Source organism: Anthonomus grandis, chromosome 9 (genome assembly GCF_022605725.1).
Source record: "Anthonomus grandis grandis chromosome 9, icAntGran1.3, whole genome shotgun sequence".
NCBI lineage: Eukaryota > Metazoa > Arthropoda > Insecta > Coleoptera > Curculionidae > Anthonomus > Anthonomus grandis.
Genome location: NC_065554.1, coordinates 25,796,008 through 25,821,712, shown reverse-complemented (window position 1 = coordinate 25,821,712; position 25,705 = coordinate 25,796,008). Strand labels below are relative to the sequence as shown.

The window sequence follows — 25,705 nt, the reverse complement described above, 5'->3', positions numbered from 1 at the left end:
TAAATGAAATATTCAACGTTAAATTGCATAATATTTATTGGTTCTTATGAAAATTGTAATCTACTGAAGGCACTCTAATAAATATTACATTAATAAATATACATGATCAGGTTGATGATTTGAATCGTTAAGATACTATTAGTCATGGCAAACATGGACAATGAATTAGCTCTATAGTGAAAATTATCTAAATTCTATTAAGGTGTATGTACAAACGAGTCTACACTACGTGAGAAATTCTTTCACGATCTATATAACGGAAGTAATTTTGAAGGTAATTTATATATTTGAGACGTTAAGAATTATAGAGGCATAATACACAAAAATCAAAAGTTGTTGCCAACGCAAAAAGTGTTTGCCGAATAACCACAGATTCGATAAAAGTCGCCTATATAAGATGTCGCCACAAGTTCTACTTTAATATCGTACATTACTATCCCCGCTTTAGGCCACTATCATTTATTTACGTGCGTTTAGGTTAAGACATGTTGGTTATCGTGAGATTAAGATTAGTGTTAAAAAATAAGTGTTTTAAGTATGCCGAGTCAAGGTAAGGTTCTTTTTATTACGTAAATACAAGTATAAATAAATAAATATTAATTTTTTTTAATGATCACTTCTGCTTGAACAGGTTTCTTTAGGTTAGGTTTAGGGAATGGAGTAAATAAAATTACCGAAAGGGTAAAAGTTTACGGTACTTTACTTAAGCCTTGAATATTTTTAATATTTATTCACAATACTAAGTGTATTTGTTTATTTTAGATACTTTATCGGAAGAGTCTAATTATCAGCCTTTACCAATTATTATTATCAGATTCAGACCAGCAAAGCCAAGTCGGATGGTAAATCTCATAAATCCAGATTTTATAGGAAAAAGGCAAGAAAATGGATACGACTGGAGGAAAATTGGAAAACGGAAATTTATAAGAGCCTCAGGAAAGGATTATATTAATTTAAGGGGACAAAATGTTCCTGTTGCATGATCCTGTTTATAAATGCATCAATATGGTACTCTAAAATAATTAAAGTTGAATAATCTAAGAGAGTTTTTATAGTTTGGCTTGCAGTTGTCACATACAGCTTGAGTCATTAGAACTTTACAAAAAATTAAGGGCGCATTCCTTGAGTCAAAATATTGAAAAATTTCCTATAAACCTATATGCGAAAATGCTTAAAAAATGCCGAAAATAATAAACAAAAATAAAAAGTAATGGGTACACAATCGTGGCCTTCGCGATCTCCCGACTTACAGATATTAGACTTTTTCTTCTTGTTCAAAACAATTAATTTATACTACTCTAATTGAAAATGTTGAAGAATTAAGAAATAGGATAGTGGCAAGTTGCGCAACAATTCGAAGTTCAATCAACTTCTTTTGTAAAAACCTTGGATTTTATAAGAATTAAATAAAATTCAGCACCTTAGAAAACCTCCTCGTACCTAATTTCGTATGGTTAGTCTAGTTTACTTTCAAATTATTTAGAAAAAATTGAAAATGGAATTCAAATTCCTACGTCATAGATCTATAGGAAGTTTCTTCAATATTTTGACCAAAGGAATACGCTCTTAAGTTTTTGTGGAATATTAATGATCCATTCTGAATATTTGGACAAGTGGATGTAATGAAAAAACCAGGCTATTCACGGAATATGAACAAAGTATAACAAGTTTATGAATTACCAATTGAAAACGGTAGTGATGTGAGAGTCTGCAAACAGTTTTTTAATTAAGTTTTGCAGATTTATGATGGTAGTTTATCAAGGGTTCTCCTTAAAAGATCAGAAGGAATTTCTCCAATATATCAACGAGGAAGACATCCCTCTGCTAGGAAAACCTTTGATCCAAAGGTTCAAGAAGTTAAGGAATTTGTAGAATAATTTCCTGTTTTTGAATCAGATTTTTCCAGAGCTAAGAGTGGCCAAAAAAAATATTCGGCCCCTTCTTTAAATACTCTTCATCAATCAACTCATTTTAACCTTCATTTTCATGCTGCTTTAACGAATTAGCTGTCGTTAATACGATGAATTAAATAATAAACTTAAAATGAGTAATGATGAAGAAAAAAGGAACTTCAAAGCACGAAAAATGGAGTTAGCAAACATTGAAAAAGAAGAATTGATGAAAAAGCCTCGGTAAAAGAAAATGAAAGAGTTGCTATTGCATTTGACTTAATGACGACATTGCCTACTCCCACTACTGTCCACAGGATTACTTTTAACATCAACTATGGACTAACTAAAGTGGTTTTTGTGTTACTGTGGTTATGTATATCTGGAATAAATCAAAAGGTCCTCAAGAGATTGTGTCTTGCCTTGTTCACTATTGCAAAAATTTTGTCTCGGTATTGTAGAAAAAGAAAAGAAGTGTCATAAACATGCATGTATATACCGGATCACTGGATGACTGTAATTAAATCTGCGTGCAAACGAAAGCCATTTCAAGTAGTGAAAATGATAAAAAATGTTTTTTTTTACCAAGAACCTGGAAGATGCTATTGTTAATAGAAAGGTTCTAAGGTGGAATTAATGAAAATGCAATGGATTAAATTTTCTAATGACACTAAACACCAATTTGATTTTAAGTATTCAAACTCAACTCGTTGAAAATTTGGATCTGTTTTATCTATTGAGAGGCCCAATAGAAAAACGGAAGAAACCAGGTCCTATTGAACTTCTTGCATATGTTTCATTTGTTTTTCATGGTTTTTACAATAAATTTAAGACTTCTGCTACAGCCATTGACAAACTGGTGGACGAAAAACTAGAAAATGACTATGATTAGATAAAGGAAACCTTAAAAAAATTAATGATTTTAATAATAAGTAGTCCATTGTTGCAATAGAATACAATTTTTTTTTTATGATTTTGTTTGTGTACTCCACATGTATTAAAAAATTACTCTTATGAGACCTCTTTAGAGATGTAAGATAATAAGTCCAAAAATCTAGTTTCACTTGGCTGTACATTTATAATAACAAACATAAATCAAAACACTTTTAATGAAAAATCTTATAGGAACTTTACAAAAACCGCCACCGAAAAAAGAAGCAATTTTTATATGTAAAATACTCATTTCTTCAATATATTTGATGTTAAGCCACTACGATTCTTAACGCCTCATTTATAGTGCTGCTTCGACATTAAACATGAACGAGCCACAACTCCAAGAAACTCGTACGTTTCCCAGCACTTACAAATACCCTTACATATTATAGCACCAAAAAAAGACCTAAAATTAGATGCGTTCCCTAAAACACCCGACACTGCGTTACGGCCGGACCATAAAACGCTCCAGAAAACAGTTTCTTCGGAACAGTCCTCCAACCGAAAACGAGCGCTTTATCGAACGGCTCTTCATCACAACCGGAACAAATGTTCATCACTGCCATCACTTCCGCTTCAGCTGGTTCTCGCTCGTCCCGCTCTTTTTGCTGTCTCAGGATCGGTTGGTTATCACCGATACCTGCCAAACCATAGAGTAAACTTTGCTGCAACTGTTGATTGCTTACTGTTGGACCCAAGTTGGTTAAACCTGGAAATTATCGGTATTAATCTGGACGAAGACACTTATAGAAGTAGACGAACCGTCATCAAATATGGTGCCGCCAGCAACAAACAGCTCCCTCTTCTTCTGTTTCTTTTCATCGGCTTCACGTTTCTTGACTATTTTGTCACCGAATTCAGGTGCGATAGCTTCAGGTTCGAGGGCCGTTTCAGAGGACTCGGCTGCCGAAGCTTCTTGTTCGTTGTGTCTTTTAAAGAGACTACGAGAATTGTAAGTGGTGTCGATGTACTGGACATTAGCTGGGTTTGCTAAAGAGGATATTAACATTTGAATCTTCAATAACAACTGATAAGTTAAGGTTTATTTATTTGTTTGAAGTCCAGTTACTGAATGGCACAAAGTATACCAAAAAAAGTCAATAGTCTATATACAATCAATACATTTCTTATAAGAGGTACATACATAAAGTATTACTAGCATAATATGCACAGAATTAATTATTTAGTACTGGGACGCCTGGACTATCAATGAATATGTAAGTCTAATGTCTTTTTGTTAAAGAGTTTTTTTAGTACATGGATGTGGAATTAATTATCACTAGTTGTCTATAGACGACATAATCGGTGTGTAACTCTAACTTTCCTCCGTTATTATTTTTTTAATTAATGGCACACCTGCACTTTTATCATCACCGGTAGTCCAAGGGCGTAGGTTCAATAATCATTAAATTTATAGAACACAATAGTACAGGCACACTTGGACTATAAGATTTTGTAGACAGAGTGTATAAGTCTAATTTTGTCCTGTTAATGGATTTTTTTAATACTGATGCGCCTGGACTATCACCAAAGACAGAAGTAGTCCTAGGGCATAAATATAATTTTTTTTGGTAATTATTGGTTTATTATAAATATTATTGAACTTTTATAATAGTACATATAAAGTCTTACCTAAGCTATTAAAGGGTGTGTTGAAATTTTAGTAAGAAGTATCGAATTGAAATAATTTTGTTAAATACTGTAAATAAGCGGTAAATGCAGAAAGTGGTTTGATTGTGATCTTGGAATAATCTAGTGATTGTAGATTATAAAAAATTTTTTCTTTGTCTATTGAAACGGTAAGTAAGAAAATGTATGAACTTTCTTTATATAGTCTTTATTCGTGATATATATTATACTTGATAAAAAGGAGTCCAAATAACAGTGACATACCCCTCTTAGACAAATTTGCCAATTTGCTATCAAGGGTTTCACCTAGATCTGTGATAGTATCAACACATTTAAGTTAAAATTTCAAAAGTTACAGGTTATATGAAGGTGTCTTAACAATTTTCAAAAGCACTGACTCACGTCATTTAGAAAAATTTTAAAGAGTAGGTGATCTAGGCATGAACCTTAAGGTACTCCTGATGTAACATCTGCATCTTTAGATCTCATGCTATTAAATACTACAAATTGAGTTCTGTCCTTAAGATATCAAAATTCTCAAGTATATTTAGCAAAGTCGGATAGTGAACCTTATCAAATGCTTTGAAAAAATCAGTGTATACAGCACAAACCTCTTTCCAAGTAGAACCCTAGATTATGATTTATTGTTATAAGTTTAATATCGAAGAAAAGTTACTAGTTAATTTTACCAAAGTGACTTTGCACTGATATGTGTCTGTAACTACAAATATTGATTATTTCACTAGATTTATGTATTGGAACGATTTGAGCAATTTTTTTTACAATTTAGGATATGTTCCTGTCAAAATACATTTATTATATATGATAAAAAGAGGTTGTGGTACAGGTAGTCGATCAGGACCAGGACCTTTACTTGAATCTCGTTGGGATAAAACCTTTATTACGCTGATATTTGTAATATTTGATATGGTGAAACGATTAGAGAATAAAATCTGTGAGTGTTAAATTTTGTTTAATACACTATGAAAATACTGAACAAATTTCATCGCTTTTAGTGCCTTCTTGGCTATTGGTAATCGATTTACAATTTTTTTTTTATTAACGAATGACCAAAATTTTTTGTAAATTTTCCATTTTTTATGAGTTTTTCTTTGATCAGTTTAATAAAATGTCTTGAAAACCATGTTGAATATTTCTATTTGTTTACAAAACATTTCATTAGAATCGACATCGTCAACCCTGAAAATATAAGTATTTGTTATGCCAATATAATCGGCTTCTAAAAATTTTAATTCCCTATAAGAATTACTTACAATATTTCTGACTGGATTTAAGTTTTTTATAAAATCCATTGGCATATGGTCCTCAGATACAAAATTAATAATACACTTATTTACCTTAATTTTATGTGACAAGAATAGTGATGCCATTATATAGAGAAATCTGAAATTATCTTCTTTAATTATAAATATACGGCACCACATTCTTCCTTTTGTTCCCATACTGATTCAAAACTACATGTGAAACCGAGAAATCTTCCTTTATTCCTCCCTTCAAGTCAATAATCAGTAATTTACCTAAACTGCTTTGTATTCCAAACTGACTTCCAAAACTGCCAGCTCCTTGGGGCAACAACTGTTGCTGACCCAAATAAGGAACCCCTTGCTGAGTGAGCTGAGCCAGCTGCGCAATTTGGCTTTGTTGTACACCCCTGGTCAGCTGCTGGGTTACAACTCCACCTAAAAAAAAACAATACATCAGAAGCATCCTTACTAAAATGTCTCCTTTAAAACTACTCACCAACTAATTGTCCATTCGCATATCCCACCTTATACTCCTGCCCTTGGATCACTTGGGGTTGTTGTCCGGCAGCAAAATTGATCCTGGTATTCCTGTTCAATTGCCCTCCAGTGAGTAATGGATGGACGGGTAGTGTGGAACGTACTGTGGTCGTGGGAGCTGGAGTGGTGATCATGTTTCCATTATGATCGTACTGGTGGGCGTGATGGTGCTTGTGGTCCTTGTGAGCTTTTCCCGCTGTCAGAGCGACGCTGTAGAGCTGGAGCATGGTTATTTCGCCTAGCATACCACCTGAGCCTACAAAAAGGGTGAATGTGAAGGTGCTAGGGGATGGGGAGTTAAGCAAGTTACCTTTAGGTGCATCAATTCCTTCCTGGAAACCCCCGCCTAGTTGGCTTTGTGATTGGCCGGTAATGGCGATGCCTCCTGCTGGGATGACATGACCCACAAGCTGTAATTAGACAAAAATACAAATTACTTAAATTAAGATAGAATTGAATAGACGTCATTGAAATCTTAGAGCTAGTAAATGGTTTAATCACAGACGCTGCACAATTTGGAGCCTGTTAGTGATGAGTGCGGTAATAAAATGTTTTGTCACAGTTTGGTAAATGTTAGTCACTTCTATCATTAAAGTCATAGCTTGATAATTTATAAGGTAGAATTCAGTAGTTCATGCTCCAGTTTTGATGATTTATGTCTTATAACCAACATAGCGTTGACCAATATTTCTTTTCATTTTTTAAACCTGCAGTCTATTTTGTCGATTTCTTGTACCCTGGGAATGGTTTGTATGATCGAACTTTATATATTTTTTTTATTAATACACAATAACAGATATTGCACTTTTCGCATAGCTTACATTTTTAGTTCTTTAAACAATATTTCTGTTGCATACATTTTTTTTTTTAATTTGTAATTTATTTTCAAACAATTTATTTAAATCTTCAGCGTTAAATCAATATAGACATACCAAAGAGTATAATTTTATCCACGCATTTCTTTATGTCGTATTTTTGCCGCAGTGCTATTAAATCCAGTCGCTGCACCAAAAAAACGACGACGACAAACTCGCTTTTTTAAAATAACTTTCGAGGTTAACAAGTTGGATATTATTTTACCGAATAAAGGGCTCACACAAAGGGTCTAAAACGTGGATGGTCTATTTACTTACCCTGTTATGGAATCCTCGTCCAACCCTTTCGGCGTTCACCCATATCTGCCACTCGCCAGTTTTTCCATTCCAACTTTGGCAAGTGTGATACCACCTGTTCAGTCTGAGGGGGTAGTTTAGACGGTAGAAAGTGTGTCCCTCGATGTTCATGCTGAAGTAGCTGGATCGTTCGGTGTTGGTGATCCAGGAGTAGATCGCTCTTGGTTGACCGTCAACTGGAAATTTGTCGGTGATTTATTCTTTTATTTATTTAGTATATATTTATTGACAAATTTTTTTTTATAAAAAAAAATATTTATTTTTCAAGGAAATGTCCATAAGTCAAAAACCAAGAAAGCTATACTTATGAAAGTTTGCACACAGATTCTCCTATTAAAATCATTAGACACCTATTTCAGCGTTTTTTAAAAGACAAAGAGGGAATTGAGAAAAAAAAATTTTGATGAAAAAATTATTTTTTTTCAAAGAATAATTTTAAGAAAATGTCCATAACTCAAAAACCAAGAAAGATATACTTATGAAAAATTGCACACAGGTTCTCCTATTAAAATCATTAGACACCTATTTTAGCGTTTTGCGAAAAAGTACAGGGAATTGAGAAAAAAACAATTTTTATGAAAAAATGATTTTTTTAATGAATAATTTCAAGAAAATGTCCATAAGTCAAAAACCAAGAAAGATATACTTATGAAAAATTGCACACAGATTCTCCTATTAAAATCATTAGACACCTATTTCAGCGTCTTTTAAAAAACGTACAGGAAATTGAGAAAATCTTTTTTTTTTATGAAAAAATTATTTTTTTAACGAATAATTTCAAGAAAATGTCCATAAGTCAAAAACCAAGAAAGATATACTTATGAAAATTTACACACAGGTTCTCCTATTAAAATCATTAGACACCTATTTCAGTGTTTTGCGAAAAAATTACAGGGAATTGAGAAAACAAATTTTTGATGAAAAAATTATTTTTTTTTAAAGAATAATTTTAAGAAAATGTCCATAACTCAAAAACCAAGAAAGATATACTTATGAAAAATTGCACACAGGTTCTCCTATTAAAATCAATAAACACCTATTTCAGCGTTTTTTAAAAAACGGACAGGGAATTGAGAAAAAAAATTTTGATGAAAAAATTATTTTTTTTCAAAGAATAATTTTAAGAAGATGTCCATAACTCAAGAACTAAGAAAGATATACTTATGAAAGATTGCACACAGATTCTCCTATTAAAATCATAAGACACCTATTTTGGCGTTTTCTAAAAAACGGACAGGGAATTGAGAAAAAAATTTTTGATGAAAAAATAATTTTTTTTTTAAAGAATAATTTTAAGAAAATGTCCATAACTCAAAAACCAAGAAAGATATACTTATGAAAAATTGCACACAGGTTGTCCTATTAAAATCATTAGACACCTATTTTAGCGTTTTGCGAAAAAAGTACAGGGAATTGAAGAAAACAATTTTTATGAAAAAATGATTTTTTTAACGAATAATTTCAAGAAAATGTCCATAAGTCAAAAACCAAGAAAGATATACTTATGAAAATTTGCACACAGGTTCTCCTATTAAAATCATTAGACACCTATTTCAGCGTTTTTTAAAAAACGGACAGGGAATTGAGAAAATTTTTTTTTTGAAAAACATGATTTTTTTTTAAAGAATAATTTTAAGAAAATGTCCATAACTCAAAAACCAAAAAAGCCATTTTTATGAAAATTTGCACACAGATTCTCCTATTAAAACCATTAGACATTTATTTCAGTGTCTAGAGAAAGAAGTACAGGGAATTGAGAAAAAAAAATTAATAAAAAAATTATTTTTTTTAAGAATAATTTCAAGAAAATGCCCATAAGTCAAAAACCAAGAAAGCTGTACTTATGAAAGTTTGCACACAGATTCTCCTATTAAAATCATTAGACACCTATTTCAGCGTTTTTTAAAAAACGGACAGGGCATTGAGAAATTTTTTTTTTGAAAAACATGATTTTTTTTTAAAGAATAATTTTAAGAAAATGTATATAACTCAAAAACCAAGAAAGCCATTTTTATGAAAATTTGCACACAGATTCTCCTATTAAAACCATTAGACATTTATTTCAGTGTCTAGAGAAAGAAGTACAGGGAATTGAGAAAAAAAAATTTAATAAAAAAATTATTTTTTTAAGAATAATTTCAAGAAAATGCCCATAACTCAAAAACCAAGAAAGCTGTACTTATGAAAGTTTGCACACAGATCCTCCTATTAAAATCATTAGATACCTATTTCAGCGTTTTTTAAAAAACGGACAGGGAATTGAGAAAAAAAATTTTTGATTTTTTTAAAGAATAATTTTAAGAAAATGTCCATAACTCAAAAACCAAGAAAGTTATACTTATGAAAAATTGCACACAGGTTCTCCTATTAAAATCATTAGACACCTATTTCAGCGTTTTTTAAAAAACGGACAGGGAATTGAGAAATTTTTTTTTTTGAAAAACATGATTTTTTTTTAAAGAATAATTTTAAGAAAATGTCCATAACTCAAAAACCAAAAAAGCCATTTTTATGAAAATTTGCACACAGATTCTCCTATTAAAACCATTAGACATTTATTTCAGTGTCTAGAGAAAGAAGTACAGGGAATTGAGAAAAAAAAATTAATAAAAAAATTATTTTTTTTAAGAATAATTTCAAGAAAATGCCCATAAGTCAAAAACCAAGAAAGCTGTACTTATGAAAGTTTGCACACAGATTCTCCTATTAAAATCATTAGACACCTATTTCAGCGTTTTTTAAAAAACGGACAGGGCATTGAGAAATTTTTTTTTTGAAAAACATGATTTTTTTTTAAAGAATAATTTTAAGAAAATGTATATAACTCAAAAACCAAGAAAGCCATTTTTATGAAAATTTGCACACAGATTCTCCTATTAAAACCATTAGACATTTATTTCAGTGTCTAGAGAAAGAAGTACAGGGAATTGAGAAAAAAAAATTTAATAAAAAAATTATTTTTTTAAGAATAATTTCAAGAAAATGCCCATAACTCAAAAACCAAGAAAGCTGTACTTATGAAAGTTTGCACACAGATCCTCCTATTAAAATCATTAGATACCTATTTCAGCGTTTTTTAAAAAACGGACAGGGAATTGAGAAAAAAATTTTTTGATTTTTTTAAAGAATAATTTTAAGAAAATGTCCATAACTCAAAAACCAAGAAAGTTATACTTATGAAAAATTGCACACAGGTTCTCCTATTAAAATCATTAGACACCTATTTCAGCGTTTTTTAAAAAACGGACAGGGAATTGAGAAATTTTTTTTTTTGAAAAACATGATTTTTTTTTAAAGAATAATTTTAAGAAAATGTCCATAACTCAAAAACCAAAAAAGCCATTTTTATGAAAATTTGCACACAGATTCTCCTATTAAAACCATTAGATTTTTATTTCAGTGTCTAGAGAAAGAAGTACAGGGAATTGAGAAAAAAAAATTAATAAAAAAATTATTTTTTTTAAGAATAATTTCAAGAAAATGCCCATAAGTCAAAAACCAAGAAAGCTGTACTTATGAAAGTTTGCACACAGATTCTCCTATTAAAATCATTAGACACCTATTTCAGCGTTTTTTAAAAAACGGACAGGGAATTGAGAAAATTTTTTTTTTGAAAAACATGATTTTTTTTTAAAGAATAATTTTAAGAAAATGTCCATAACTCAAAAACCAAGAAAGCCATTTTTATGAAAATTTGCACACAGATTCTCCTATTAAAACCATTAGACATTTATTTCAGTGTCTAGAGAAGGAAGTACAGGGAATTGAGAAAAAAAAATTTTAATAAAAAAATTATTTTTTTTAAGAATAATTTCAAGAAAATGCCCATAACTCAAAAACCAAGAAAGCTGTACTTATGAAAGTTTGCACACAGATTCTCCTATTAAAATCATTAGATACCTATTTCAGCGTTTTTTAAAAAACGGACAGGGAATTGAGAAAAAATTTTTTTGATTTTTTTAAAGAATAATTTTAAGAAAATGTCCATAACTCAAAAACCAAGAAAGCTATACTTATAAAAAATTGCACACAGGTTCTCCTATTAAAATCATTAGATACCTATTTCAGCGTTTTTTAAAAAACGGACAGGGAATTGAGAAAAAATTTTTTTGATTTTTTTAAAGAATAATTTTAAGAAAATGTCCATAACTCAAAAACCAAAAAAGCCATTTTTATGAAAATTTGCACACAGATTCTCCTATTAAAACCATTAGATTTTTATTTCAGTGTCTAGAGAAAGAAGTACAGGGAATTGAGAAAAAAAAATTAATAAAAAAATTATTTTTTTTAAGAATAATTTCAAGAAAATGCCCATAAGTCAAAAACCAAGAAAGCTGTACTTATGAAAGTTTGCACACAGATTCTCCTATTAAAACCATTAGACATTTATTTCAGTGTCTAGAGAAGGAAGTACAGGGAATTGAGAAAAAAAAATTTTAATAAAAAAATTATTTTTTTTAAGAATAATTTCAAGAAAATGCCCATAACTCAAAAACCAAGAAAGCTGTACTTATGAAAGTTTGCACACAGATTCTCCTATTAAAATCATTAGATACCTATTTCAGCGTTTTTTAAAAAACGGACAGGGAATTGAGAAAAAATTTTTTTGATTTTTTTAAAGAATAATTTTAAGAAAATGTCCATAACTCAAAAACCAAGAAAGCTATACTTATAAAAAATTGCACACAGGTTCTCCTATTAAAATCATTAGATACCTATTTCAGCGTTTTTTAAAAAACGGACAGGGAATTGAGAAAAAAAATTTTTGATGAAAAAATTATTTTTTTTCAAAGAATAATTTTAAGGAAATGTCCATAATTCAAAAACCTAGAAAGCTATACTTATGAAAAATTGCACACAGGTTCTCCTATTAAAATCATTAGATACCTATTTCAGCGTTTTTTAAAAAACGGACAGGGAATTGAGAAAAAAAATTTTTGATGAAAAAATTATTTTTTTTCAAAGAATAATTTTAAGGAAATGTCCATAATTCAAAAACCTAGAAAGCTATACTTATGAAAAATTGCACACAGGTTCTCCTATTAAAATCATTAGATACCTATTTCAGCGTTTTTTAAAAAACGGACAGGGAATTGAGAAAAAAAATTTTTGATGAAAAAATTATTTTTTTTCAAAGAATAATTTTAAGAAAATGTCCATAAATCAAAAACCAAGAAAGCTATACTTATGAAAAAATGCACACTGGTTCTCCTATTAAAATCATTAGACGCCTATTTCAGCGTTTTGCGAAAAAAGTACAGGGAACTGAAAAAAAAAACAATTTTTATGAAAAAATTATTTCTTTAACGAATAATTTCAAGAAAATGTCCATAAGTCAAAAACCAAGAAAGCAATGCTTATGAAAATTTGCAAATGGATTCTCCTATTAAAATTATTAGATACCTATTTCAGTGTTTTTTAAAAAACGTACAGGAAATTAAGAAAAAAAAATTTTATGAAAAAATTATTTTTTTTAATCAATAATTTCAAGAAAATGTCCATAAGTCGAAAACTAAGAAAGATATACTTATAAAAATTTGCACACACATTCTCCTATTAAAATGATTAAACACCTACTTTGAAGTTTTTTGAAATAATTTACAGAAAATTGAAAAAAAAATTTTTTTAAGAATATTCAAAATACGGGTATAAAAGGTATCGAATATCTAAAAAATTATAAAATGTAAAACAATTTTTTTTTGTTAACTGACTAGAACAAGACTTTAACTAAAGTCTTCATATTTTTGATTTCAACTGCCTGGAAAAAGCAAACCATTTCGAAACAATCTTTTCCAGGTCGTCAAAATGTGGCTTTAACGTCCTGGAAAAAACATTGTGATTAAAAACCACTATGATTTTATCTATTAAAGAAAAAATAGTAGCGAAGTTATAGAAAGGGGCTTTCAAGATGATTTAGTATATGCGGATTTTTCTAAAACTTCTGATCTGGTCAATCATATGATTGCAACCATGATGCTTGCGTATTATGAATATAATAGTTTTCTTTTATGGTTAAATAGGTAAGTCTGTTAGTTATTGAAGGGTCTTGCCTGGAATACTTTATTGGTCTCACAGTGTCATTTTTTTTTTCTTAGATTTCATTGAGACTCAGTTGAGCTGAATAAAAGGGATTTAAATATTTGCTTAGAGATTTATAGGCCTAGAACAAAATGACTTTGAACTTAAGCAAAATGAGTGGAAACTTTTAGCTTAAAATGACGATTAAAAACTTATAAAATAATTCCAATTTTCCATCCTAAATCCACTTCAAAATAGACCCGGCTTTAAAGAAAATCCCATTTGAGAATGTCCAGTTTAGCGACATGATCGACTTTCAATGAGCTGATTCTCACCCTAAAACTTCCTGAAAAGTTAAATTAACTTTTCGAGATTTGCGTACGAACCCTAGAGGGGGGATTTAATTAAACTACTTCTCTTAAGTCGCTGATGAAAAAGCTTCCGATAGTACAAAGGCTCTTGACCTATTTTCTAAATAAGATTACGTCTGTATATACATACACACGCCCGAACCTTATGTATATGTATATAAACAATGCAACTAAAAATAGATTTTTTGAAAATAGAACCGTCAATCCGCTTTGGATTATTGAAAATTGCCAATCGAATGATGAAATTGGAATTTTAGTTTGAGCAAGATGGAGTTTTATTGAAACGTCACTCACGTTTTTGGATCCGTTTGCTAGCCAGACTCTCTTGTTCGATTTAAATTAGGTTACCAGCTAAAAATTACTATTGGGATTTATTTAATAATTTAATAATAATAATTTATTTATTTAATAATGAATAAGAGATTTTTTTAACATTGAATTATGCTGTGTAACAGAAATTTTTATTGCTCGTAAAACTGTATAGTTACGGCTAATTATTGGAAAATCATGTTTTGCATACAACCGAGCAAATCTGACTTCATTACCGTAATAGCGGATTATTGAAGGATTTTTAATTAACAGTAGTTTTTAATTCTTGTTAATTTAAAATTTAGTTAGTTTCCGGGGTTCTCATAATAAATTGGAGTATTAAATACCGCATTTTTAAACATATATGTATACCGGGTGGTCCAGTTTAAACGTCATTAAATTTAATACGTGATAGAGAATTTAAAATATAAAATTTTTCTCAGAAATGTTTAATAACAAAGATACAAGGTGTTAAGGTTAAGAATAATTAATTGTTTATTTATCATAACTTTTAAACTACTAGCTCAATTTTAACTAAATTTCGCATGCAGGTTATTGTAGTGAATTGTTAATTACTGATGAAGTCAATTTTTAAAAAAATTGCCAGTGGCGTAACATACGGAGGGACTTGGTCCTTTTTTGTCTCAAATCTGCGAGGTGATAAAATATTTTTTTATAAAAAGTCAACTGTTAGATTTTCCATTTAATTTAGAAAAAAAAGTTACTCTTGCAAAAATATGATTTAAGGCACTGTTTTTAAAATGTCTAAGCAAGACATCATATGTTATTATCGTTAAATATATATATATATATTTATTTATTCAACGATTTTTTAGTACATTTTTGGTTATGGTATATTTATTAACCGTATAAGGTCAAGGTATTTTTATTATACTATAGAATTTACGTATATCATATACGATTCTGCTTACAAAAGTGAGAAAACTTTAACATTTAAATAAACAATGTTATTAAATTAAATATTGAATATACATTTTTTGCAAAAAACATTGTTTTTTATTAACACAACCCCTACACCCCCCACCCACCCCAAACGTTTGCCCAGTAAAAAATTCTTTTAAAAAATCTCCGGTTTTCGTCCATAATATTCAATCTAATAGCACTGTCTTTGTATTAAATATTTATTAATATACATATATATATTTATATTAAATTAAAATAAACAAACTGTATTATTAGATTAGATATTAACAATGAAACCAGCCTTATTCATGCGTATTATCTTGGAAACAATGATTTTTGAAAACAATTTTTTACTGGTAAGTTGTGTGGGGTGGGTGGGGGGCTAAGGGTAGTCTTAATGAAAAAAGTGTTTTTCTGCAAAAAATAATTGCTTGAGAAAAAAATGCTTTTTAAGAAGATTATAGGCGATAAAAAAAATATATAGTTTTTGTATCTATACTTTTCTCACATAACCTTAAGGTTTTCGAGAAAAACGTGAAAAAAACCCTATTTTATTTTTCAAAAGCAAGGCGTATCGCTATGATATCGTTTATAGACATATCGTTTTCAATACTATATTAGGAACTGCATGTTGGACACCTAGAGAACGTATAACTACACTGCAGTCATTCAAAATGTGTTGTTCCAGAAAGATGTTCAGGGAATAACAGAATAAAAAACAAACATAAAAACGAGAAAGTTACAATATCTGGAACATAACAGAGGACAGTGGTATGAGATGCCTAGACTAGTTATGCAAGGAATGAAAGAATGAAGAAGCACTGGTAGAAGGAGAATTTCATTGTTAAAAAATTTAAGGTATTGGTTTAACTTTAGCTCAATATAGCTTAAAAGAAGAACTACTGACTTCTGTACAAAATTCACTATCGCTCAATCCGAACAAATAATATTTCACCAAGCGGCCCAGTTTTTTAATCTAACCCACAAATCGTACGATTTTAATCTGATATTGGAAAGGTACTACAGCAACCTGATAATTGTTGCAAAATAAGTTATAATTACCGTAATATAATGTGTATAAAATATCGATATGGAAATTCTTATACGTAGTGACATTGCAAAATATTTGAACAGTAAAAATTATGAATTTATGTGAATTAATTTCCTACATAACGTGTTTCCGTGTATTAAAAAAATTCAGGTGAAAATGCCAGATGACGGTTGACATCTGTGTGTCTATTTAAAATAATAGATTGCAACATTGGAACTTTCGTTTTATTGGAAATTTATTTATGTTATAGATTTGAAACAGTTATATAATAAGCATAGGGTTGATTAATTGGGTCAACTTTTCAAAACTTACCAGCATAAGAAAATATCGGATGATCATTGGAGTGGTTATTGAACTTGGCCCAATAACACAGCGTGAATTCCTTCAAATCGGGAATATGCGTCTTATATTGGATATATTGGAAATATAAATCCTGTGTAAATCCAACTTTGTATAAGGCACATTGATCATTGGACGGCTCTGGTGCGGTCTCCTCATATCTGTAAACATTACAGTTACATAACCAAAATATCATTAAAACAGAAATAAAATTACTCATGCCACTTGTTTGATAATGACTTCTTTCACTTGAAGAGTAGAAAGTAATTTACTGTCAAGGATTACTACTTGCGTTATTTAATTCGCGATTTTTTTTCGCTGAAAGTTTTTAGATATGCAGCAGCTATAATGAGGAAGTGCGTTCTGTAGGAATTTAATTGTATGTATTTTGTACTATTGGTTAATAAATTTGGATTTTCAAGGCTGTTGAAAGTATGGAAATGAGCTTCCTTTAATTTTGTTTGTTTGTTTGTGATGCTCGATTATAGATGGCAGTTTTTTAGAAGATAAAAACGTTTGAGGTTTGGTTGTTGAATATTTCCTGTCAGATCAAGCATCTTCTGCAAAGCAACTTTTTAATTTATGATATTTCTTGCCTTGAAGAATATTGTATTTAACTAACTGCAACATTTGAAAAATAGGCACACTTGGCAACATAGTCGATCCTGACTTTATCATTATTATTGTGGAAAGGATATGTTGCCGTATTTAAATCCTGATATGTCATGAGTATATTATATTATATATTCTCCTGATCATTCTGTCTTACTTTATTCAACTAATATATTTTATCCAATAGGGCATGAATATTGGAGAAATATCTACACGCGGTTTATCGATTATCTTTGGCCTAAAAAATCAGTCTATTTTTTGTTATAGGTATCCATAACTTTAATGAGTATGATTCTTGTTAAAAATTATTGTATAATTTTGATTTTGTCTTGTAAAATGACTTATCCATATCGATTATATTCTAATATTCAGGGACATAAGTAGAATTACTTAAAACAAATTTTGGCGCATGCCTAAGATTTCCACAATCTATTTAGAAAGGTTAGCTGCAATTTTTTTCTTCATTCGACGAACTTTTTGAGAGTATGTGCATAGATATGAAGTGGAGTATATTTTTTTATTTAATACATTATTGACGATTGATCGCATATTTATATATTTTTCCAATGACTGGCAAATGCTCAACTATCACCGATTAAAGAGTTTTTTTAAAATTATTCCTTCTGCATTGTTTTAATAAGTGTGAAGCTCATATTCTTTTCCTTGCTGGTTCATTTACACCTCGTTTTATCTCCCTTTACTTAAGTAATATATTTTCTTCCATAGAGCATATTTATTGGAAAAATAGCACACGAAGGTTATGGGCTAACTTTACCTTAAAAATTAGTCTATTTGTTCGATAATTATGCATAATTTTATTGGATGTGATGTAGATTTGCCTATAATTTAATATTTCTTGTTTATATCCTTTACATAATTTTAATGAACATGATGTCCGGAAGAGAAGAAGAATGAGTATATTATATATAATTTTATTATAAATGTCTAATAAAATTATTAAACGTAACTGATAAATGTTTTATAGCTATGGAAAAAGCTAAATAATTAAACTTGGCCACGTACTTTCTTATAATTGATAATGCTTCAAACTGAAATATAAAAGCTGCGTTGCCATATGCTTTTAAAATTACTTGGGCTTGCACTGGAACCATCAAAATTATTTAAAACTTAGCAACACTGTCAATAAATCAAACATTCTTAATAACTAAGCCTATATTAAAAGATAAATCTTTGATTAAAAACAAACATATTTACCCTACTCCTCCTCCTCCTCCCAGTAATCCAAACCCTCTTTCATCAACAAAAGAGGATTTCGCTCCATAATAAGAGTCAGCATGTAGCAACGGTTGCCAGTCACCATCATCAGCTGTTGCTACACCAAACAGGCCGCACAAGAGAATGACGACATTTGTTGCAAGTCGTTTCATGTTGCTTGACTGAAGTCACGTCCGTATCATCTGCAAAAAAAGAAATCATTGTGGGAAACGATCTTAAGTATGTATCCAGCAAGATGTCCCGATTTAAATCCCATTGAACACATTTGGTGTGACATTTTATTTATTCAATATCTAAAGAACCAGAATGATTCTAAAATCTGGGTCATGACGCAATTACACCACTATTATATATAAAAAAAAAATGAAATAATGAAGATAATTAGAGACGTGTGTGATGATGATGATGATGTTTACACTTGGGTTCAAGAAATGCAAGGTCGAAACTAATGGTTTTATTCACACGTCATTAAGCAAAACGATCTTTTATTATTATATGCTAATTTGTTATGGTCGTTATGTAATAACGATGGGATTATCGTTATCTAACGTGGGTTTATATAATTTATTGGTTGGAGTTTAATGAGTGAAGAATCGCCGATGAACTTGTCGTTAGGATTGATAATAAAGTCGTTGAACAGTTTTTATTCAGAGGTGTTATCTAATGTTTTTGATCAAAATGGTGAAAATCCTAATGATATGAAGAAGGCGAGAGAGTTCTGGAGACTGATCAGAAAAATATTGAACTGCCTGGAATAAATATCAAAATTGCACGAATAATCTGGATAAATGACTTAAGACAATAAGGAATAAGACTTTAGAGGTATAAGGAAAATAAAAAAAAACACTTTAAAATGAAAAAACATAAAAATTAGTGTAACTCCATAGAAAAAATGAGCCAATGACTTTTACTGCTTGAAAGAAGTGACAACAAATGCTTATTATTGGAGTGATTTTTTCATTATTAAATTACAAGGATTGTGGTAAATAGTGAAAAAGCTAAGTCTTCAGTGAGCTTTGGATATGAAACCAAAGTACTTTAATGTCCTAAAAATAAAAACGACGATTATGCAAAAAAAGAATGCCTCCAATATATGAGACCACCCAAAGGACCTTTGCTTATGGTTCTTGAGATCATCAAAATAATTCTGAAATTACTTAAATTAATTCATGTCATAAATTGGATTATACTCTCTTACTCTCTATCTCTCTTTGTTTCTCAGGTGGATAAATGCACTCAACTGCCTGGAATAAAAATAAAAATTCTTCCATGAAATTTAGTTCAACTCTCTACATTTGTTTTCTCTCTCTATCATGATGCACTCAACATTCTTCCAGGCAGTTAAGTTGGAAGCTCCTATAATAGTGCAAGTGCCTATAATATACAAGTGCTTCAGAGTTTGAAATTATCACTCTCTTTTCTTTCTCTTTCTCTCTCCCTCTGTCATGTGGTCTAATGCACTCAACAGCCTGAAATAAATAAAAACACTTTTTCATAAAATTGAGTTGAACTCTTTTAATTTTTTTTCCTTCTCTAGCACGTGATTAAATGCACTCAATTGCATAGAATTAAAAAATCTGCCAGGAAATTCTTACTTTGTCTTTTCCTTTTTTAGAGAGAGCAAGAAAGAGCATTCATAATAGTAAACAAAATTTTTGTCTCTTGAGTTGAAAATTATTATTCTCTTCTCTTTCTCTCTTTTTGTCGTGTGGTGTAATGCACTCAACTGCCTGGAATAAATGAAAAGATTCTTCCGTGATATTTAGTTGAACCCTCTTAATTTTTTTCTCTCTCAGTCATGTGATCTAATGCACTCAATTGCCTAAAACTTAAAAAAAAAAATTCTTCCAAACAGTTAAGTTGGAGTTTTTTACTCTCTCTCTCTCTCCCTCTCTTAAGTCTCTAGGTTGAAATGCACTTAAGTTTCTGAAATAGTAAAAAAATTATCAGGCAGTTGAGTCTGAAATTATTACTCTTTTCTCTCTCTCTCTCTCTCTCTCTCTTTGTATCATTCGGCCTTCCAAGTGCCTGGAATATATAAAAAGAACTCTTTTAGTTTTTTTTCTCTCTCTGTCTTATGCATTGAAAACTACCTGGAATTAAATAACAACGAATTTGTCTTTTAGGCAATTGAGTTGTACTCTCTTACTTTCACTCACTAGATGAATAATAATTGGTATGCAGATGACGCAGTTTTCATTGCAGATAGCATGCATAAATTATAACAAATCCTTAGCTAGTTTGAAAGATAATAATTTTTTAAGTTTACCAATTTTATTGGCTCATCATATTTTCTACATAATCATGAATCTGAACTGCCTGAAATAGAATAGGAATAATTTATGTTTATCTGCTTAATTCAAGGCTTAACAATAGAAAATAATTTATGGCGCTTAACCATGATTTTTTTACCTACTTGGAATCAACGGAAAAACTCTATGATTCAGTTGTCTGGAATAACAAATTCATTATGAATTTATGACTTAGTTGCCTGGAATAAAAAAATATTTCATGGTTCAAGTGCCTTGAATTATTGGAGAATATGCCAGGGTCTAACTGCTTTAAGTAAAGCAAAGTACTAATGGTTTTATTGCCTGAAATAAATAAAGAATAATTCGTAATTCAAATGCCTGCAAGAAACGGAAACGATTCAATTGCATAACCTGGAGTAATAAAATATTTAACATTTAACTACCTTAAATAAAAGAAAAACAATTCATAATTCTACTGACTGAAATTAATGAAAAGAAGGAGGAATTTATGACTCAATTTCCTGAAAAATATGGAACAATTTAAAATTTCACTAAGGTCTCAAATAAATAAGGAATAAGTCAGGAATAAAAAAAGTATTATATAACGAATAGAATCGTTATAAAATGTGATTTTTTCTTTGAACTACCTGAAATACCAGAGAAATATTTCATTGTTTAACTGCCTGGAATAGAATAGGAATAACTTATATCTTAGAAATATTATCTATCTGAAACTAGAGAGGAATTAGTTATAATTCAAATGCCTGAAATTAAGGAAAAAGAATCAATGATTCAACTGCCTGAAATAACAAATTAATTATGAATTTTTAAATCACTTGCCTGGAATATTTAACGGAATATTTTAGGGTTTAAGTGCCTTAAACTATTGGAAAATAATGCATGGTTTAACTGCCTGTAAGAAACAAATAATCATGAATCGTCTCCTTGAATAAAAGGGAGATATTCCAGGGTTCTACTTTTTTAAATAAAAGCAAAAATTTATGGTTTTCTTGTTTGAAATAAGAAAGGAATAATTTGTAATTCAAATATCTGAATGAGAAAAAATTGATTCAATTCTATAACGTAGAAGAATGATATATTTAGCATTTAAAATAAAAGAAAAACAATCCACAGTTTAAGTGCCTAAAATAACAAATTAAGCGCAAATTTCTGACTTTGGAATTCGAATACCAAAAGTAATAATTATTTTTTAATGGAAAAGCATTGATGGCTTAAGCGTGAATTTTTCCGCCTAGAATCACGAAAAAAAAATTACGGCTTTACCTGGATTGATTAAATAATCGTGAATCTTTGCCTCAACTGCCTGGAATAGATTAGAAATAATTTTTGTTTATTTGCCTGAAATAAATAAGAAATTGTTTATAACTTAACTACCTACAATTAAGGGAAAAAAATATGATTCAATCGCCTGGAATAACGAATTCATCATAAATTAATGACTAAGTTGCCTGGAATAAAAAAGGAATAACTCAAAGTTTAAGTGTCTTGAATTAATAAGGAATAACAGGAAAAAATTTATGAAATAATAAAATAATCAGGAATTCACTACTCAATTGCCTGGAACAACAAAATAATCATTAATTAATTTACGACGCAATTGGAATAAAAACAAGGGAAACTACTTGAAACTAAGGAAAAAATCTATGATTCTACTGTCTGAAATATTAAATTAATTAAGAGTTTACGACTCAGTTGCCTGAAATAAGTAAAGGAATATTTTAATTTCCAAGTACCTGGAATAAAGGGAAAATATGTAATAATTAACTGCAGAGAAGAAGTAAATAATAACGAATCTTCCCCTTGAATAAAATAGGAACATTCCAGGATTTAACTACTTGAAATATAGGGAAAAACTAATGGTTTTAATACCTGGAATAGAAATGGAATACTTCGTAATTCAGATGCCTGGAAGAGAAGAAATCGATTTAATTCGATAACCTAGAATAACAAAATATTTAGAAAAATAACAAAATTATTGGGAATTTATAACTCAATTTCTGAAAAAAATTTAAAAATCTATAATTTCACTAAAGCCTGAAATAAATAAGAAATAAGCCAGGACTCAAATATATGTAATAAAAAAGGAATAATTAACGGTTTAAATGCTTGAAACAACAAAATAATTATCAATTTATGACTTAATTGATTCAATTACGAAATTATGCCTGAAATAAATAAAAGGAATCTTTTAAAGTCTAAGTTTCTTGAATTATTAAATAACAGTCCACGGTTTAACTGCTCGGAAGAAACAAATATTCATGAATCTTCCCTTGAATCAAAGGGGGATATTCCAGAAGGATACTCCTTTAAATAAAGGGAAAAACTAGTGGTTTTATTGCCTGGAATAAATCAGCAATAATTTTTAATTCAAATGCCTGGAAGAAAATTTCGGTTCCATAATCTGGAATATCAAAATATTTAGCTTTCAATTAATAAAGGAAGAACAATACATCGGTTAATTGCCTGAAATGGCAAAAAAATCAGGAATTTATGACCCAACGGCCTGGAATAAATAAAAGGCATAATTAATTTTCAACTGCCTGAATGATGGAAAAGTATTGATTGCTCAATCGTAAATTTTTTTTGAACTGCCTGAAATGATTCAACTACCTGAATTAAATAAATAACTATTTCCCTCAACTGTCTGGAATAGAACAGTTTAACATAATTTATTTGATGAAATATGACTTATTCATAATTCATGAAAAATCTATGTTTCAACTGCCTGGAATAACAAATTAATTATGAAATTATAACTCAGTTGCCTGGAATAGGAATATTTCAAGTATAAAGTAAAGATTGAATTAATAAAAAAGAATTCACGGTTACCAAACAAAAAAGGATATTGACCGACTGCCTGGAATGAACACATATTAATGAAACTTGTCCTGAATAAAGGAAGAACCGTGAAATATTTCCTAATCGAGGGTTCAACTGTCTGAAATAAAGGGAGAAACTAATGGTTCTATTGCCTGGAATAAAAGAAGAATTTTTTAACTGCCTGTAATACCTATTACCACAAATCTATTGCTGTAATAATTTATGTCTTATGAATATTATCTACCTGAAACTAGAGAGGAATTAGTTATAATTCAAATGCCTGAAATTAAGGAAAAAAAAGCAATGATTCAACTGCCTGGAATGACAAATTAATTACGAATTTTTAACTCACTTGCCTGGAATAATTAAGGGAATATTTAAGGGTTTAAGTACCTTAAACTATTGGAGAATAATGCACGGTTTATTTGCTCGGAAGAAACAAATATGCATGAATCTTCCCTTGAATAAAAGAGGGATATTCCAGGGTTCTACTCCTTTAAATGAAGGGAAAAACTAGTAGTTTTATTACCTGGAATAAGTAAAGAAATAATTCCTAATTCAAATGCCTGGAAGAAAATTTCGATTCCATAATCTGGAATATCAAAATATTTAGTTTTCAATTAACAAAGAAAGAACAATACATCGGTTAATTTGCCTGAAATGGCAAAATAATCAGGAATTTATTGTGACTTATTTGAATAATAAATAAAAGGCATAATTTATTTTCAACTGTCTGAATAATGGAAAAGTATTGATGGCTCAATCGTAAATTTTTCTTTGAACTACCTTCAGGTAAATTTAATTCATTAGGTTTAATTCATTAAATAAATAATCATTTCCCTCAATTGTTTGGAATAGAACAGTTGAACATAATTTATATCAATGAAATATGAATTATTCATAATTCATGAAAAATCTATGTTTCAACTGCCTGGAATAACAAATTAATTATGAAGTTATAACTCAGTTGCCTGGAATAGGAATATTTCAAGTATAAAGTAAATATTGAATTAATAAAGAATAATTCACGGTTTAACTGCCTAGAATAAACAAGTAATCATGAATTATTCTGAATACAGGAAGAACCCTAAAATATTCCTTAATTCACGCTTCAAATAGAGGGGGATAGCTAATGGTTCTATTGCCTGGAATAAAAAAAAATCTTTCAACTGCTGATCATAAATCTATTGCCGTACTACTTATTTGCAAAAGATTTATGATAAGGTATTTCAGATATTACGTGCAATTTAATTTTTTAGAAATTACAGGCAATTATATTTTTCTTACAATAATAGTTGGGTCAAAAAGGAAAATTGTAGTTCAAGTTACTCGTTGTTAAAACAAGAAATATTAAGACGATACGATAGAGATTTGCTGTAAAAAAATTGCTTTTGAATATCCCTGGCGTCTTTGTAATAGCATCCGATTTATATGCAAAAGGTCTGAGGTTCAAATCCCCTCAATTCTATATACCTTTTTATTTTTTTTGAACTGACAGACCTTTTCCAAAAAACAGACAAAATTAGCATCACCATTATTTAACTTACCCAAACAAAAATTCACCTCCAGAACCGAATTAAACGCGCGTAAATCCACAAAAATAAAAGCAAGAAAGCCAGGAAGTACCGTCACCGGTATATATGATAACTCTCTTATTAACCGCTCGACTATTTCGCTCCCCAATCACCGTTCGTAGTACTGGCGTATGCAGACAGTATCATTCTTTCGGTCACTCGGTCGTACGTCTTAGCAGTATCACTTCTTGTATATCTTAGGGGGGACGTTCACTTTCCCTTATGTCGCTTATACATGCAATAAATTGTAGTCTAATCTAAAATATATCTCGATATACGTGTTGCGTGTGCGAATTGGTACTCATGGTACTGTCAGGCGTTTTTAGGCATTTATTTTTTTATAGAGTAAAGAAGCTTCCGCGTATCTTTAATAAACGATGAGATAAAGTTGATGTACACAGTGGCAATCTGAAAATTTTCACTATATGGAAATGTCAAGAGTTTTCTTAGTTGATGTTGATGCTTTCCAAATTTAAAACTTCCTTTAAAAACTTACATCTCTGACCATATACCATTGTGACTCTTTTCATTAAAGAGCCAACAAACTACAGGATTTTTTATGCTTTAATTGCCAAAATTATCAGTTGACCCTATCAAAGAGAGAAGTCTAAATATATTGAATTGGCTTGAAAGCTCCACTAGCTCCTATATAGTGTCAGGTTAACAAAAGTCATTAAAATGATAGTACAGAATTTTCTTCTAAACTTTACCTCGAAATGAACCTGTAAAACTGCCTGTAATGGTCAAGTTCCC

General features: G+C 29.9%; 2 protein-coding genes across 15 annotated transcripts in view; one reads left to right on the top strand and one right to left on the bottom strand.

Annotated features, from left to right (window-relative positions):
* The window catches only part of LOC126740724 (coiled-coil domain-containing protein AGAP005037), a 196,606-nt gene that overhangs the window by 80,038 nt on the left and 90,863 nt on the right, over positions 1 to 25,705 (top strand). The window lies entirely within an intron of this gene.
* Positions 19 to 25,126, bottom strand: LOC126740727 (uncharacterized). Its single transcript, XM_050446876.1, has 9 exons — positions 24,926 to 25,126; positions 18,265 to 18,467; positions 16,411 to 16,598; positions 7,387 to 7,601; positions 6,564 to 6,663; positions 6,213 to 6,509; positions 5,990 to 6,151; positions 3,585 to 3,812; positions 19 to 3,531 (listed from the first exon to the last, which is right to left on the bottom strand). The coding sequence occupies exons 2-9, from the start codon at positions 18,435 to 18,437 to the stop codon at positions 3,248 to 3,250; spliced, it is 1,647 nt and encodes a 548-aa protein (XP_050302833.1). The 5' UTR covers positions 18,438 to 18,467; positions 24,926 to 25,126; the 3' UTR covers positions 19 to 3,247.

Excerpts from the sequence above, each read along its gene's own strand:
- LOC126740727 (XM_050446876.1), bottom strand. The coding sequence starts at position 18,437 with ATGAAACGACTTGCAACAAATGTCGTCATTCTCTTGTGCGGCCTGTTT. Across the intron at positions 7,602-16,410 it reads TCCGATATTTTCTTATGCTG|TTGACGGTCAACCAAGAGCG; the intron begins GTAAGTTTTGAA and ends ACAAATTTCCAG. Across the intron at positions 6,664-7,386 it reads GACGAGGATTCCATAACAGG|CTTGTGGGTCATGTCATCCC; the intron begins GTAAGTAAATAG and ends GTCTAATTACAG.